Source organism: Lithobates pipiens, unplaced genomic scaffold, assembly GCF_037356315.1.
Source record: "Lithobates pipiens isolate NorthernLeopardFrog02 unplaced genomic scaffold, aLitPip1_a1.2 Scaffold_23, whole genome shotgun sequence".
Taxonomy (NCBI): Eukaryota; Metazoa; Chordata; class Amphibia; order Anura; family Ranidae; genus Lithobates; species Lithobates pipiens.
In genome coordinates this window covers 85,667,303-85,685,786 of record NW_027507785.1, presented here as the reverse complement: position 1 = coordinate 85,685,786, position 18,484 = coordinate 85,667,303, and the positions used below count along the sequence as shown (strand labels likewise).

The 18,484-nt window shown below is 42.1% G+C and overlaps 1 protein-coding gene across 1 annotated transcript in view; it reads left to right on the top strand.

Annotated features, from left to right (window-relative positions):
- The window catches only part of SUCLG2 (succinate-CoA ligase GDP-forming subunit beta), a 326,616-nt gene that overhangs the window by 258,637 nt on the left and 49,495 nt on the right, over positions 1 to 18,484 (top strand). Inside the window, exon 10 of the mRNA XM_077451973.1 lies at positions 17,141 to 17,261. Coding sequence (XP_077308099.1) covers positions 17,141 to 17,261 — 121 coding nt within the window. The remainder of the gene's footprint in view (positions 1 to 17,140; positions 17,262 to 18,484) is intronic.

The window sequence follows — 18,484 nt, the reverse complement described above, 5'->3', positions numbered from 1 at the left end:
CCACAGACACGAATGCCGGACTCAGCCCCGCCTACCCCACCCCCCCGAGCCCACCACGTCATTGGATTTTATTGACAGCAATAGGAGCCAATGGCTACGCTGCTATCAATCGATCCAATCAAGAGCCGGGACCCCGTGGAGAGAGGGACAGCACATCCTCACCAAGGGAAATGCAGAGCTCAGGTAAGTAAAATGGGGGGGGGGGGGTGCTAGGGAGTCGGTCACTGCCAGGTGTTTTTTCACCTTAATGCATAGTATGCATTAGGATGAAAAAACGCGTACCTTTACAACCCTTTTAATAAATGGGGGGAAGCTCTGCTGACTTGATCCTCCAACCACATGCTTTAACCACTTCAGTACTGGACATTTATACACCTTGCTGCCCAGACCAATTTTCAGCTTTTAAAGCTCTCACATTTTGAATGACAATTGCGCGGTCATGAGACGCTGTACCCAAACAACATTCCTGGTAATGTCCTTGGTTGTCCAGAGTGGCCATCCGTGGGGGGGCTGTATTGATAAACAATCAGCAAAGACCCCCCCCCCTGTCAAGAGAGCCGCATCTGTCAGATGCTGTGAGGAAAAGCCGATCAACGGCTCTTCCTGTTTACATTGTGATCAGCCATGATTGGACAGGTCTGATCACGTGGTAAAGAGCCTCCGTCAGAGGCTCTTTACTGAGAGCAGTGTAGCGGTGTGTCTCACTGCCACACGGCCCCCACGGACGCATGGCGGCTGTTATCCTGCTGGACATCATATGACGCCCAGTCAGGATAACTGAACCACCGTCGGCTGTCATTCTGCTATAGGCCAGACGGGAAGTGGTTATAGCGGATATTCGCTGCATCTCAGCACTACAAACCAAAAACCGTATTTAATTCATTTTTAATATTCAAAGCAACCCCCCCCCCCCCCCCCTCCATATCCATTCATGTCTCCATGCTTTATTTTGTTGAGAAATCACTTTGAAAACAGAGTACCTGCCTGTAAAAAACAAAAAACAAATAAATAATCATTTCCATCGGAATTTCCGTTGCACAAAATTTGAGATCTGGTTCTCAAATTTTCCGACAACAAAATCCGTTGTCGGAAATTCCGAACGTGTGTACACAATTCTGACGCACAAAGTTCCACGCATGCTCGGAATCAAGCAGAAGAGCCACACTGGCTATTGAACTTCATTTTTCTCGGCTCGTCGTACGTGTTGTACGTCACCGCGTTCTTGATGTTCGCAATTTCCGACCAACTTTGTGTGACCGTGTGTATGCAAGACAAGTTTAAGCCAACATCCGTCGGAAAAAAAAATCCTTGGATTTTGTTGTCGGAATGTCCGATCAATATCCGATCGTGTGTATGGGGCATTACTGAAGAAATGTAAAAAAAAAAAAAAAAGTAAACCTAAAATACTTTCCTATCTATTTACGAATGCTAGCAGCATAAGGATTAAAAATAATCGATGTTAATTGGGAGCGTGAAGTTCCACTTTAAAGTGTAACTGTCCTTTTTTTACAGTTATTCTTTAAATGACCCCCCTCTCCAATACACACAAGATCCAGGCACTGTGCCATACCTCTAGCTTACTCACTGCCATACAAGTATCTGTACAGAGGGTAAGGCTTTGGTGCATAAGCCCCTTTAACAATCTTTAAATGTAGATATAATTGGACTAAATAGTATTTAGTTGGAGCTCCCCTTTAATTCTGCATGATTGTAAAACAAATACCTGCAGCCAGGATTACTCTGCACAATGACGGTGGCGTTTTATGCATTCTTCTGTGCGGCGATGTCAAAAAGATCAAAGGCGTCTAACCTTTGCGTGTGGGCAGGATGTCGAGGATACCCAGCAGACTAGCATGCTGGAGGTGCAGACACTTAGACGTCCTCTTTATAGATTTATAAATGTGCTGCTAGCAGAGAACACATTACAAATGTGCCCTGTATTAATTCTCCAGCTAATGATGACAAAATGCTATAATCCATCTCAAAATTTCAAGCTTCTTATAGGGAACTATTGTATGATGAATGTGTAATAAATGCGTGCAGCGTCAGCAGTGCTGGTGCCACTTAATGCGGGGCTGCGCCATCACCCTTGCTGGTGCTGTCATTTGCAGTATACCAGTACTTAGTGTGTCTGTAGCCACGCTATGGACAGTCAGATATTTATATTTCCTTAACCATCAGTAATCAAGCTGTGAAATGAGTCCTCACTGTCAATTAAATTAAAGTGTTATTAAACCCACAAATGTAAAATCAGTCTGTATATGCAGTATAGCATGCTTGTTATACTCACTGTGGAACCAAAGGAGTTAATCCTCTGCATTGTGTAAAAAGTTTGCTTGATCCTGTAGGCACAGATCCTCCACTTCCTGCACTGTCCCCCTGGACAAATCTAGGAAAGACTGAGCCTATGGAGTCAGGCTGCACATGCTCAGTTTGGTGTGTATTGCTAGAGAGGTGTTTTTGTTTTTTTTCTTCCCCTCTGCTTTCTTTGTAGAAGCAGTGGTCTCTCTGCAGCGGTCTGGCAAGCCCCCTACCGAGTCAGGCTAAGCTTAGATTCACACTGATGCGATGTGGGGACCAGCGCAATTAAAGCTCTGGTTTCCACATCGCTCCTCTCCTGCAAGCAGTTCACAAATGCTCTTGTGTGAACCGCTGCGGGGGGGTCATTACAATGTTCATGACACCCCCACATTGGTTCACAGAACACAGTGCGAACTGTTAACTCACACAGGAATCGGATCGCATAGGTGAGAACACCCATGCGATCCGATTCTAGTGCGTGGGGAAAAAAAAGCTCCTGCGCATTTAATGCGAGTTCAGCTATACAACCGTATGGATGAACTCGCATATCACAGACATTGCATGTGATCGGCACCTGCAGCGCATGCGAGATCTGTGATCGCACAACTGTGAACCTGGGCTAAAACTCTCTATTATGCAGGGAGCATGAGATTTGTCAATTACCAAATGTTTGAGAAGACGCACGGGGATGTACAAAGATGTGTCCCCCTACGTCATTACCTAGCAGGTGCCTTTCTGGTTTGTAGCACTGGCATATAGAGGCAGTTTTACTCTGCGGCATTGATGGCACTGATGGGCAGCACTGATGGGCAGCACTGACGGGCGGCACTGAATATGCAGCACTGACAGCACTGACGGGCGGCACTGAATATGCAGCACTGACAGCACTGACGGGCGGCACTGAATATGCAGCACTGACAGCACTGACGGGCGGCACTGAATATACAGCACTGATGAGGAGCTCCTGACAGGCATTACTGATTGGAACTGATTGGCATTACTGATGGGGCACTGATTGGCATTACTGATGGGGCACTGATTGCCACTGACAGGCGTTTATAGAGGAGTACAGACTGGCAGGTGATGGGCACTGATTGGTAGCTGAAGGACACCTTTTGATGGGGCTGTGCTGATAATCAATGTGCTTATTATCAGCACAGACCCACCTGCCGATCGGCTCTCCCTGTCAGCGTGAACTGAGGAAAGTCGTTTACCGGCACTTCCTGGTTCACACGATGATCAGCTGTGACCAATCACTCTCTCGTGATAAAAAGCCTCTATCAGTGGCTACTTACCACGATCGGAGTTGCGGTGTGTCAGACTGACACACAGTGCCTCCGATCGCCGTGCTGCGCGCCCCCTCTGTTATCCTGATCACATCATATGACATCTGGGGTCAGGGTAATGACAGGGTAATCACTTTGCCGCTGTCATTTTGCTGTACGGCGGGCGGGAAGCGGTTAAATCCAAAAGTGAAAATATATATTGCAACATAGATGTGGTGGCTGCATTCGTTTTCTTTGTTCAGGCTTTTTTGGCACCTTTATGTTCACTTGGTAATCCTGCGCATAGCACACTTCTATCCCAATGTGGCTACCCTCAATCTTCCACTGTATCTGTGGAGGGAGCCATAGTAGTCACCCAGGCTGGACTTCAAACGTATTCCTTTTTTATCCCTACTCCATGGGGGGGGGGGGGGGTGAAGGGATTCGTGGTTTACAGAGGAAAGATAAAGTTGTGCCTTCTGTTCAACTCAAAGGAAGTAACAAGGACCCGCTGCATTTCTTGCAACAGGTATTTTCTGTACTTGCTGAAAATGTTCTTCACCTGAAAAAAAAAATGAATGCAGCCACCATATCTAAGAACTCATGTGCTGTACAATAGTACATTTGTGTCTATTGAGTTTAGATATTCTAAGGCCGGCCATAAACGGTTTGAATCTCGGACGCTTTAAGGAGGAAAGGCTGAGATTTGAACTGTTGATGGGCAGGCTGAATGTACCATGTTGATCGATCATCTTGGGTACAACCTTCCTGCCGGATCCCTTGCCATTATCGCTAGTGGCTCCTATAGTCACTAGCGATAATCGCTGTCTTCTCCTGGCGGTGACATCTCCCACTGCTGGGAAAAGATCATTGCTGTTTCCCCGGTCAGCACTCTCTGTGTTGGTGGGGGAATCGATTGAATTTCTTTCCTGTAACCCCGGGAAAGAAATTTGCTCCGTGTCTGACCGGCCCAAGTGACAGTTTTACTGTAGGGCTGCTTCAAGTATGTCTACTTGTGCTCAATTTCCATCCAAACGATAACCTTTCTACTGTGAAGACAGTTAATTGCCCTAAAGAACCCAATTCCGCCAACTTGTTTACTGCAAATATAAAGCACTCATCTCTTCAATTGACCCTGACTAACAACGCACACGGAAATGCAGATCCATAAACTCGAATGGCCCACAGTTTACATAAAGACGGCGTGTTTTATGCGTCCATTTCCTGAGTTCGAGTTTGTGGTTTTTAGTATTTTGGGATTAATTTTTAAATAACTAAAAATAACACTAAACATCTTTTATGCTGTTACTTTTTTTTTTTTTCTCATTTCTTTTTTTTTCTTAATTTACCCTTACTAAATAAACCAGGATTTATGAATGGGAAAAAATAAAATAAAGGCGATATGTTTTATGCTTTTATTTTCTTCAAGTTTTGTCGTTTTTAGTATTTTGGCATTAACTTTTAAATAATAAAAAAAAAAAAATAGTACATTCCCACTTCCCTTCTTTCTCTTTTTCTACCCACCCCTCAGTGGGGGAAAAATCAAATGCTTTACAGTTTTACTCACATAAATGAGCGTTGAACCTTAAAATAGAACTAAATTAATTTATTTATTGTTATAAATATGTTTTATTATTTGATACGTTGCTTCCAATTATGATCATGTTGTCTATTTTTTTTTATGCTGACACTTGTTTATCACTTTATCCCCTCCCCTTTTTTTTTCTTTTGTACCAAGATTTAGGATTTTCTTTTACTTTCAATGATGATGGTAAAAAATAAAAAAAGGAGGGTGAAGCTCCCAAATAGGGGCACAGCATTAAAAAACAGACACGTGTTCTAATCCCTCTACAAAACTAAAATAACTTGGAATAACTTTTAAACACCAAAAATATTTTTCTCTTTTGTACCCCTTTTTGTTTTACTAAAACAACTGAATACAAATATATTCAACCTAAATAACAAAAAATAACACTAAGGGCCGGTTCACACAGCGAGGCGAGGCGACACGGCTCGCCTCGCCTCGCTCCCGCAAGTCACGCCCATTCAGTACTATGGAACCGTTTTGAGAGGAGCGACTCGAGTCGCTCCGACTCAGAAAAAAGGTTCCTGTACTACTTCGGGGCGACTTCGGGGGCGACTTGCATTGACTTCTATACAGAAGTCCTCTGCAAGTCGCCGCTGAGCTCCCCGCAGGTCACGGCGAGGTAAGTCGGAGACGCCTCGCCGCGCCTCGCTGTGTGAACCGGCCCTAAACAGCTTTTATGCTGTTCCAAAAATCTTTCTGTCTGTGAAATTGTGTGTTTTAAATTACTAAATAAGCCATCATTTATGAATGGAAAAAAATGAAGATGGCATGTTTTATACATCCATTTCTCGAGTTTAAAAGTTATTACAAAATACCAAAAACTACAAACTTGAGAAAATTTCCCTTTTTTTTTTTTTTTTTCATTCATTTAACCTTCGCATAAATTACTAAATAAGCCATCATTTATGAATGGAAAAAAAAATGAAGATTGCATGTTTTATACCCCCATTTCTCGAGTTTGTAGTTTTTGGTACTTTGTAATAACTTTTAAACTCGAGAAATGGATGTAGAAAACATGCCATCTTCATTTTTTTCCGTTCATAAATGATGGTTTATTTAGTAATTTATGTGAATGTTAAATAAAAATAATAAAAAAAGGAAATTTTAAAATTTTAAAACTCATAATTTCACAGACAGAAATATTTTTGGAACAGCATAAAAGTTGTTTAGTGTTATTTTTTGTTATTTAGGTTGAATACATTTTTATTCAGTTATTTTATTTTATCCTTTTTTAAAAAGTAAAACAATAAGGGGTACAAAAGAGAAAAATATTTTTTAGTGTTTAAAAGGTATTCCAAAATATCAAATACTACGAACACCAAAAAGCAACACTAAAGCAAAAGGCAAAACTTTTTTTTTTTTGTTTTGCAGAGGGATTAGAACACGTGTCTGTTTTTTTTTTGCTGTGCCCCTATTTGGGAGATTCATCTTCCTTTTTTTTTTATTTATTTTTTTATTTTTACCATTATCATTGAAAGTAAAATAAAATCCTAAATTTTGGGTTGTCCCCAGAAAAGTAACAGAGGGGAAGTCTTCCAATGGGGACACTAGTTCTGGTGACCGGGAGTCCTCAAGGAATTCCCTTAATTTGCAGGGATTTCCTTTTTGGCTAAGGGACATGAAGTGAAGTTAAATCTCCGCAATGGGACACAAATGGTAAAAAATAAAATTACACCCTCCGTTACTCAATCCAAAAATGAAAAAAAATAAAGTTTTTTTTTTTATAGTTCTACTTTACCTTTATCTTCATTACTAATTAAACCATCATTTATAACGGCAAAAAAATAAAGACGGCATTGTTTATGCATCTATATTCTGAGTTTGCGTTTTAGTATTTTGTAGATTTAAGTATTTTGGAATTCCTAAATAAATAAAAAAATGACACCAACATTTTTTTATGCTATTCCAAAAATCCATGTGTCCCACGAACGATTATGTTTTTATTAATTTTTTTCCATTTTTTTTATTTTAATTTAACCTTCACCTACATTACTAAATAAACCATCATTTATGAATGGCAAAAAAATAAACTCAAATCTGTGTCACTTGGACTTGATTTATAAAGACCGAGCTAGGTGAGTAAGGAAAGTATTAAAAAAAATAAATCAAAACTAAAGCTAAACACAGTTAACATAAATTTTTTACCAGGTATAAACGAATCACGTCACAGGCTGAAGCAATCAGCGGTTCGTTCTTTATAAAATTACAATGAAACCTCGGATTGAAACCTGCACCTGAGTCACTGTTATTGATTAAATCCTGTTAGACTCCTCTCTAATTAAACTCGGTATTTTTTTTTTCCTTTATTAAAGCCAAGCATAAAGTCATCAATTATACAAGCTGCATCTAATTTCATTTGGTGTGCTCTATGCTGGTGGCTGCTATTAGATTAAAATACATAATTAAATTGACACTGCCACTTTTTTTTTTTGTAAATATATTGTTAATATTTACAGAAGAACAGTAAGTAGATATAAAAGGTTTGCATTTATTCCAGTAATTCTGTAGTAGGTAAACCTTTTTTTTTATGGTGCATGAAATCAGGCTGCTGAAAAGCTACCGTAACTTTATTTTTTTAATTAGTGTGTTTTTATTATTATATTATTATTATTATTATAATAATACAGGATTTATATAGTGCCAACAGTTTGCGCACAAAATAAAGGTTACATTACAATTTGGTACAAGAGGAATCAGAGGGCCCTGCTTTTTTTGGGGGGGTTACCGTTTCAGTAATTTTTTGTTTTTTATCATCTGGGAGATTCCCCTTATTTTCTTCCCCATAGCCACATTAGGAAGTGAAAGGAAATCCCTGGTTGTAACCAGAATTACTGTCTTTGAAGATTTCCTCTCTATTCAGGTGACGGCCCAAAATTTGTGATTTTCTTTCAGTTTAAATCTCCGCAATAACGCTAAACATGACAAATAGGGTGAATCTCCCTAACGGGAACACACATGTCAGTGAATAAAAACTGGTGCTCAAATCCCTCCCCACTCTATATAAACAAAAAAAAACTTTTGTATTTAATTATACTTTAACCACTTGCGTATTGGGCACAAAAGACCGAATTTAAAAAAAAATTTTTTTTTTATATTTTGTTATAAAATTTTGCAAACAGGTAATTTTTCTCCTTCATTGATGTACACGGATAGGTGGCAGTGATGGGCATTGATGGATGGCAATAATGGGCACTGATCGGTTACACTAATAGGCAGCACTGCTAGGTGGCACCGATAGGTGGCACTTGTGGGCATTGATAGGTGGCACTTGTGGGCATTGATAGGTGGCACTCGGTGGCATTGATAGGTGGCACTACAGCACAAAAACAATACATCAAAGGTTTTTTACCTGGATGTAGTCTATGCATGAAAGGTAAAAAAAAAAAAAACTGTGTGCAGCAGCCTCCCCAGCCCCAGCCCCCCCCCCCCGCCCCGCCCTTCCCTTACACTTAGGCAAGGCCATATATGGGTAGAATTTCTTATCTTATCTAAGAATTTTCGTTCGTATTTCGCACCATTAGTGGGCTGCAACAACAGCCGATTCTCATGCGGCCATCGAATTTGAGTAATCAGACATGTTGGACATTTTTTGAAAAACAAACAATTTTCTAATCAATGATGGGAGAATTGCGCAAGAAATGTAATTGAAAAAGAAATGCGCATGTGCAAGAAAAGAAGATTCCCAGCCATGGAAATTCTTTTCTGTAGCAACATGAGGTCAAATTGAGGGCTTGGTTGGTCGAATTTTGAAATCAATGGTGACACCATGGGATCAAAAAAACGCACAAATTTTCAGATTTTCAAAAGAAAATTATTTTTTCGAAATTCGACCATGTATGGCCTAATGCTGTATACGAAAAATTGGCCGAACCCATTTTCAAAAAACAACATTCGGCCGTGAGCGCAAACGATAGTGCCATCATGTAATGACCGATAAATCGTTCAGTGGACATAAAGGAATACATTTTTGTTCTTTTTTTTACATATACCTAGTGCAGACAGTTCGGACGGGAAATACATTAACCTTTCAATTTATCGTTTGGTCGGCAGAAAATTTCCAAACTTGTCCTTCATTTTTTTGGCTCCAAAAAGAAAAAAAGAACAAACTATCTAAATGACCGAATTTTGGCCGATTTTTAGTATAGTCTATGGCAGTGATGGCGAACCTTGGCACCCCAGATGTTTTGGAACTACATTTCCCATGATGCTCCACTACACTGCAGAGTGCATGAGCATCATGGGAAATGTAGTTCTAAAACATCTGGGGTGCCAAGGTTCACCATCACTGGTCTATGGTCAGCATTAGGCTCAGTTCACACTTGCAAAATAAGGGCTTTTTGCAATTACCCACAAGGGACTCAGAGGGGATCCATTGGATTACCTGCAGATGGTTGGCCCTGGATGCAGATGGTTGGCCCTGGATGCAGACGGTCTGACCCCAGGGCCAATCATCCACATATAATCACTGCATGTGTGATTTCATGCAAACGGCCATGAATAGATGTGGGCACTGTCACACTCAGGGCTGGACTTACCATTGGGCTTGACTGGGCTCAAGCCTATGGGCCCAGCCCAATAGGGGGCCCCTCCGAGATACTTAGCCAGGTGTACTCGGCTTGGCTCCGCTCACAGTCACTCCCAGTCCCGCCCTATGATGGACATAACACAGGGACTGGGCATGACTGTGAGCCAACCCAAGTACACTCGACTACTCTCGGCTCCGCTTGGGACTGCAAGAGGACCCGAGAACCACCGAGAGGACCCGAGAGCCACCGAGATACAGAGGACTCTGTATCTCGGCGGCGTAATTTTTAAACTTCAAGACTGCAATGACAAGGCTGCAAATGACAAGGCTACACTGACAAGGCTGCAAATGACACTGGACAAGGCTGCAGATGGATGGGCAAGGCTGCAGATGGACACTGATAAGGCTGCATTCTTTAAACTTTTTTTCCTTAAAATTCCCTCCTAAACTTGGGTTGCATGTTATATGCCAGCGTGTGTTATACACTGATAAATAAGGTAATATATAGAAGCTAGGGCCCGAAAGTGACTCAAGCCCAGGGGCCCCCACCACCCTAAGTCCTGCCCTGGTCACACTACTGTTGTTTTCAATGGGGTTTCCTGCCCACACCTATTTACAGTGGGGCAAAACAGTATTTAGTTGGCCACCAATTGTGCAAGTTCTCCCACATAAGATGAGAGAGGTCTGTAATTGTCATCATAGGTATATCTCAACTATGAGAGACAAAATGTGGAAACAAATCCAGACAATCAAATTGTCGGTCTGTTTTTTGAAGGAATTTATTTGCAAATTATGGTGGAAAATAAGTATTTGGTCACCCAAAAACAAGCAAGATTTCTGGCTCTCACTGACCTGTATCTTCTTCTTTAAGCGGTTCCTCTGTCCTCCACTCATTACCTGTATTAATGTCACCTGTGTGAACTTGTTATCGGTATAAAAGACACCTGTCCACAACCTCAAACAGTCACACTCCAAACTCCACTATGGTGAAGACCAAAGAGCTGTCAAAGGACACCAGAAACAAAATTGTAGACCTGCACCAGGCTGTGAAGACTCTGAATCTGCAACAGCTTGGTGTGAAGAAATCACCTGTGAGAGCAATAATTAGAAAATTAATGACATATAAGACCACTGATAATCTCCCTCGATCTGGGGCTCCACACAGGATCTCACCCCGTGGGGTCAAAATGATCACTAGAACAGTGAGAAAAAATCCCAGAACCACACGGGGGACCTAGTGAATGACCTGCAGAGAGCTGGGACCAACGTAACAAAGGCTACCATCAGTAACACACTACGCCGCCAGGGACTCAGATCCTGCAGTGCCAGACATGTCCCCCTGCTTAACCCATGGATGAAGCCAAAGTAGAACTGTTTGGTAGAAAGACAACTCGTCGTGTTTGGAGGAGAGAGAATGCTGAGTTGCAACCAAAGAAAACCATACCTACTGTGAAGCATGGGGGTGACAACACCATGCTTTGGGGCTGTTACTCTGCAAATTGTACAGGACGACTGATCCGTGTACATGAAAGAATGAATGGGGCCATGTATCATGAGATTTTGAGTGCAAACCTCCTCCCATCAGTAAGGGCATTTAAGATGAAACGTGGCTGGGTCTTTCAGCTTGACAATGATCCCAAACACACCTCCTGGGCAACGAAGGAGTGACTTCGTAAGAAGCATTTCAAGGTCCTGGAGTGGCCTAGCCAGTCTCCAGATCTCAACCATAGAAAACCTTTAGAGGAAGTTGAAAGTCCATGTGACAGCCCCAAAACATCACTGCTCTAGAGGAGATCTGCATGGAGGCCAACATACCAGCAACAGTGTGTGACAACCTTATGAAGACTTACAGAAAATGTTTGACCTCTGTCATTGCCAACAAAGGATACATAACAAAGTATTGAGATGAACTTTTGATATTGACAAAATACTTATTTTCCACCATAATTTGCAAATAAATTCTTTCAAAAATCAGACAATGTGATTGTCTGGATTTGTTTCCACATTTTGTCGCTCATAGTTGAGGTATACCTATGATGACAATTACAGGCCTCTCATCTTTTTAAGTGGGAAAACTTGCACAATTGGTGGCTGAATAAATACTTTTTTTCCTCACTGTATATGCATCCCAAACAGCCCCATTTGCAATTGTGAATTGGATTTAACAGTCTGCTTTCTCCAACAGGTTCCTTCTCAGTACATAAGCTGAGTGCCGCCTTGTGCTGCTTCTCACCCTAGCCCTGCTGTACATGGTCTACAGGGGGCTAAAACCAGGTCTAATTCCAATACTTACACTTGTTAAATCATGTTAGGGAGTCTTTAAACATTTATATGATGAGATAGTGAGTCCAGATCTTAAGATAAGTAGGTTCTTTATTGTATACACTGCAGTGGAGAGACACAACACACACCGATATTCAGCACTACCAGCTCGAACGAAGAAGGAAGTGTCTCTGACTTAAAAACATCAAGTTTAGCAATAAATACGTATGAATATGCATAAGTTCTAGGCGTGTTATAGGTGTGATCGTATAGTTTAGTCCAATCGGCATTCATATCTTCTGCGTAGCAATGGAACAGTTAGGCCTCTTTCACACGAATGATCCGTTCAGGTCCGCCTGTCAGTTTTTTAGGCGGACCTGAACAGATGCTCCATAGACCTCTATGGAGCATCGGATGTCAGCGGTGACATGTCTGCTGACATGCGACCCGCTCCAATGCGAAAAAGTGTGACGGAGGAAAAACCTACTTTTCCATCCATCATCGGATCGGGTGACGATGGACTCTACGGTCCGTTGTCATCCGATCTCCTATAGGGGAGAGCGGCACTCTGACAGGTCCGTCCCTGCACACTGTACAGAGACAGACCTGTCATCTTCCTGCTCAGCGGGGATTGACGGAGCGATCCCCGTTGAGCAAGCAGATGTTCGCGGGGTGGATCATCACGGATCCGTCCCATGTGAAAGAGTCCTTAATTGAGTGGTTACATTATGTGACTGGCAAAAAAAATACAATTCAGCATTATTTGGTCAGTTCAGACTGGTTTTGGTATGAAGGCCTATTTTGAACAGCTTTCTGGGTTCTTATCAGTAGTTTGTGTCGTCACATATCCAACAGTTTCGAATTCCCAGGAGTTGAAACGAGCCATTTAAGAAGGAAAAAAAAAAAAAAATCAAGCATAATATAAATTCTTAAAGCAACAGGCTTTATATACATATAGATAAATAACGCATTAAAGCGGGAGTCCACCGGGACTCCGCGTTTTTTTTTTTTTTTTTTTTAAAAGCCAGCAGCTACAAATACTGCAGCTGCTGACTTTTAAATAGTGACACTTACCTGTCCAGCGCGCCCGCGATGTCGGCACCCGAAGCCGATCGCTCGCTCGTGCCGCCGCCATCTTGGGTATGGGAATCAGGAAATGGAGCCTTTCGGCTTCATTTCCCGGTTCCCTACTGCGCATGCGCGAGCCGCGCGGCGCAATCCGGGCGGTCCCCGCTGCCTCTGGGAGCTGTGTGTTTCCCAGCAGGCAGCGGGGCACTTGCTGAAGGGGGCGGGCGCTTGCGGAAAGGGGCGTAACGTACGCCCCTTTCCGCAGAGAGCTAGCCCGGAAGTGGGTGCAGTTACCTGGATTATCCAGGTAACTGCACCCCCCTCCCCCCTGAAAGGTGCCGATTGTGGCGCCGGAGGGGGGGGGGATTCCGATGAGTGGAGGTCCATTTTAGGGTGGACCTCCGCTTTAAGCATTATCAGACCCCTATAATTCTAATCACACTACATATAATGTATTGATTGCAGAGTCTTTTGTCTATATCTGCATGGAGTTTGGCTTTAACATATTTATGGGGTGACCAACTTTGTCTCATTTATTGTGGAAACTGGTAAAATTGCTACAGATGGCTTTTTCTGTTGACTTCAGTTCTGTCGCGAACAGTCCTTTCCTTAAAAGTCACACTTTAATCAAGCGCATCTCTAGGCATTTCATGACTGAAAAGCAAAAAAATAAATAAAAAATCCTTGCTTCATTCTGTCAAAAATCCTTTGAAGTGCAGAGACAGAAGATATGGGAGCAGGTAATGACTTTCATGTGAGTTGAGGTAGCAGACAGCTTGACTCAAATGCTGATTAAATGCGTTTTTTTTTCCACAGTAATGTTTCCTTTGCATCCCATGTAAACACAAAGAAACCATTTTAGTTGCCGTTTGATCATTTTCACATCTTCAACTTCACGTCCCGGAGACAAATTCCGCTATTTGATTCCTATGCATATGACGACTCTGTATTATCTTGCTCTTGGGTACAATAGGCTCACTTCACAAAGCTAGATCACCAGGATAAGGAGCCATATTTTCAAAAAAGTGACAGTTCTTTTTAGCTGAACCCAATATAATTAGAAAATGAAAGACACACGGATAACCTGTTTTCTTTGGCCTCTTAACCGCTTCAGCCCCGGAAGATTTTACCCCCTTCCTGACCAGAGCACTTTTTGTGATTCAGCACTGCGTCGTTTTAACTGACGATTGCACGGTCGTGCAACACTGTACCCAAACAAAATTGATGTTCTTTTTTTTCCCCACAAATAGAGCTTTCTTTTGCTGGTATTTGATCACCTCTGCGGTTTTTATTTTTTGCGCTATAAACAAAAAAAAAACATAAATTTTAAAAAAACGCATTATTTTTTACTTTTTTGCTAAAATTTCCCCTGAAAATATAAAAAAAAAAATTTTCTTAGTTTAGGCCAATATGTATTCTTCTACATATTTTTGGTAAAAAAAAAAAAAAAATCTCAAGCGTATATTCATTGGTTTGCGCAAAAGTTAAAGCGTCTTTATTTTTTTTTATTAGTAATGGCGGCAATCTACGATTTTTATTGGGACTGCGTCATTATGGCAGACACATCGGACACTTTTGACACTATTTTGGGACAATTGTCATTTATACAGCGATCAGTGGTATAAAAATGCACTGACTACTGTGTAAATGACACTGGCAGGGAAGGGGTTAACCACTAGGGAGCGATGAAGGGATTAAGTGTGCCCTAAGGAGTGATTCTAACTGTGGGGGGGGTGGGCTTCAAGTCACATGACAGCGATCACCGCTCCCGATGACATGGAGCGGTGATCTCTGTCATGACACAAGCCAGAACGGGGAAATGCTTTTTTTACATAGGCACTTCCTCGTTCTGAGGCTCCGTGACACAATCGCTGGGAGACTGTCGGACATAGAGTCCGCAGGTCCCACAGCGCGGTCACACTGTACACGCCGGGTGCTCGCACTCCTGTTATCCCTGGCTCTTAAAGGGGATGTACAGGTTCGCCCATTTGCCCACCGCTCCCTTTGTGCCGACGTATATCGGTGTGCAGCGGGCGGCAAGTGGTTAAACTGAACTGACCATTCTTCCAAAAGAGCAAACTGTGAGGTCAGGCACTGATGTTGGACGAGAAGGCTTGGCTCGCAGTCTCTGCTCTAATTCATCCCAAAGGTGGTCTATCGGGTTGAGGTCAGGACAATGTGCAGGACAGTCAAGTTCCTTCACCCCAAACTCGCTCATCCATGTCTTTATGGGCCTTGCTTTGTGCACTGGTCCAAATCATTTGGTGGAGGGGGGAATTATGGCGTGAGGTGGTTTTTCAGGGGTTGGGCTTGGCCCCTTAGTTCCAGTGAAGGGAACTCTTAAGGCGTCGGCATACCAAGCTATTTTGGACAATTTCATGATCCCAACTTTGCTGGAACAATTTGGTGATGGCCCCTTCCTGTTCCAACATGACTGCGCATAGTTAAGGAGTCGTTCACACTAGCGGTGGGAAGGTGGTAAAACCCCACAGTTGAGCTGTGCTTTTACCCGTCCCCAACCTCTACTCCCTTTAGCTGCAGGTAGAGTTGCCACCTCATCCCTTTAACCTGAACACATATGAATTAGACTGGCCATACACCTATAGATTATCTGCAGATTTTCTATGGTCAGATGAAAAAAGTGGGAGATTCCTCCATCCACACAGTTCAGCATAGATGGAGGAATCTGCTCCACTTTTTCCATCTGACCATAGAAAATCTGCAGATAATCTATAGGTGTATGGCCAGTCTTAGACCCCTTTCACACCACACCGCCCATAGCGTGGGCGGTAAAACGCCGCTATTTTTAGTGGTGTTTTACCGGCAGATTTGCGGCGCATTTCGGTCGCTAATGGGGAGCTTTTACCCCCTGCTAGTGGCCGAGAAAGGGTTAAAACCGCCGGCAATACGCCACAATAGCGACGTTTTGCCGGCGGTATTACAGCGCTGACCCATTAATTTCAATGGGGAGCAGCGGTGGAGGAGCCATCGGGGCTTTCACAGTACAGACAATGGTGCAGCTTTTTTAGGGCAGATTGCAGGCGCTATTTCTAACGCTATAGCGCCTGCAAAACGCCCTCGTGTGAAAGGGGTCCAACACAGGTCTGAGGCTAATTTAATGCAGATAAGGTACCAAGTGAGTTGAATTACCATCTTAATCAGCTACAGAACCTGTGTAATTAATATGTGTTTGGGTTTAAAGGGATGAGGTGGCAACCCTAGCTGCAGGGGTATATACATGTCACGGCCACCTAGCAATGCATCGCAGCCGCCACAAGAGTTATACCTAATTTAGGTGAATAGGGTCGCTCTGCAAGCACCCCGCAACTGTGTGCAATGCATGCGGTTGTGGCTAGTGCAGCAATCAAGGCGTTAAAGCTGGCAGTAAGGAGCGGATACAATACCTTCTCACTGCCTGTCAAATGCTGTCTGAAGAGCAATCTGAACACAAATCCCTCTTCAGAATCCAAAGATAGTGTAAACAAGCCCTTAGATGAGCTGATTAAATATTAGCAGCTTGTTTCAGCTTCAGAAACTGTGTATTGGTTACATTTGGAACTCCACCATGAGGCTCCATCCACACTGAAGCTCAAACAACCATTTTTGGGAGTTTGGGCGTTTTTTTTTTTTTTTTTTAACAGCCCATAAACTCCCCTCTGTTATCCTATGTGTCCATGCACATGTTTATCAGCAGTGGAGTTTATAGGCTGTTTTCTGAACGCTATAAAATCACATTCAGGAGTCGTTTTTCTGACCACAAAAATGCCAAACGCTGATAAACGCTCAAAAACGTGGCTCACCAGCATTTAACATTTTTTATCCGTTGGAAAAATTTTTTTAAAATCCACGCTATTGCAAAAAACTTTAAAAAAACGTTGAAAGACTCACTGCACAGATACTGGCGTTTTTATAATGTTATTACGTCCAGTGTGCATGGAGCCTTCGAGGGCAAAGAAAAGCTTTTGTTTAGAACTTCTTTGAGCTCTATGGACCTCTTACCACATTTTGTTGTACGCTATTCATTAGTTTTAACCCTGACATCTGTTTACTGCCGTGTTTTTAATTATCTCTTTTTTTTTTTTTTGTAGAACGTGTAAAATATTGACATGAAAGTTTTCTTTTGTCTTTCAGGTTGAAGCCATTCTCATTAACATTTTTGGAGGAATAGTAAACTGCGCTATCATTGCTAACGGGATAACAAAGGCTTGCCGCGAGCTTGAACTTAAGGTGCCACTCATTGTCAGACTTGAAGGTAATTAATTGATAGGGAAGTTATATGTACTGGTCAGCACTCAAAAAAAAATAAAAAATGCAAATATATTTGACGTAGAAAAGCTTTTTGTTTAGGTCGAGATGTTTTATAAAAAAAAAATAAAGAATCAGATTGGCAAGTACGAGCCACACATGGAATTTCAACGTGACAGGGGATCCGCCTGGATGCTGCTGATTGCTGGCAGTTTCACAGTTGATTGGAAGTGAGTTTTGGAGCTCATATAAATTTCACATCTAAAACGGCACGCACTTTCTCGTGATTTTGACCAAAAAAAACGTCTTTCAAATTTAACATTAAATTGAAGAGGGGTATTTAAATAGGCTACTCTTTTGTTAAATTGGTCCACGTCTCTAGCAGTTAGAAATCCTGCAGTAGAGGCATGCAGAGGGTTTGGTAACCTGGCGTTTACTCCCAGTCCAATAAAAAAAAAAAAAAAAGAGTTCAAGCAGACCTTGCAATAATAAATGAGCAAATACTAATCCGCGCTATAACTATGATCTCATCAAAAATATAAAAATATATAAAGGTAATAGGATCAATATAAGAAACAGCAGCCAAAATCAGAACAAATTGTAAAATAAATGAATTGAAAAGGGCTGTGCTATGTAATATGCACTATACACCCAATAATTGGATACCAAATGTATATATAACATAGAAAAACACAAATATTGACCAATAGTGAAGTGCCAGTAAATAATAAAAAAACTATAAGGGAGTGGAAACTCAACTGCACAGTAAGTAAGTATATAGTGCTCATGTGGAAAAAATATATAGATTTGTAAAATTGATAAAGTTCGTAGAAGTCCATAAAATATACATGCATTTGAACCTCCATTTATGCAAAAATAAAAGCGCTTGATAGTGCAGTAGGTTTAAACTATTTAAAGCGGGAGTCCGCCGGGACTCCGCGTTTTATTTATTTTTTTTTTAAAAGCCAGCAGCTACAAATACTGCAGCTGCTGACTTTTAAAATAGTGACACTTACCTGTCCAGCGCGCCCGCGATGTCGGCACCCAAAGCCGATCTCTCGATCGTCTCTCAGGTGCTGCCACCGCCATCTTTGGTATGGGAATCAGGAAGTGGAGCCTTTCGGCTTCATTTCCCGGTTCCCTACTGCGCATGCGCGAGTCGCGCTGCGCAGTAAGGATGGACCCGCTGCCTCTGGGATCTGTGTGTTTCCCAGCAGGCAGCTGGGGACT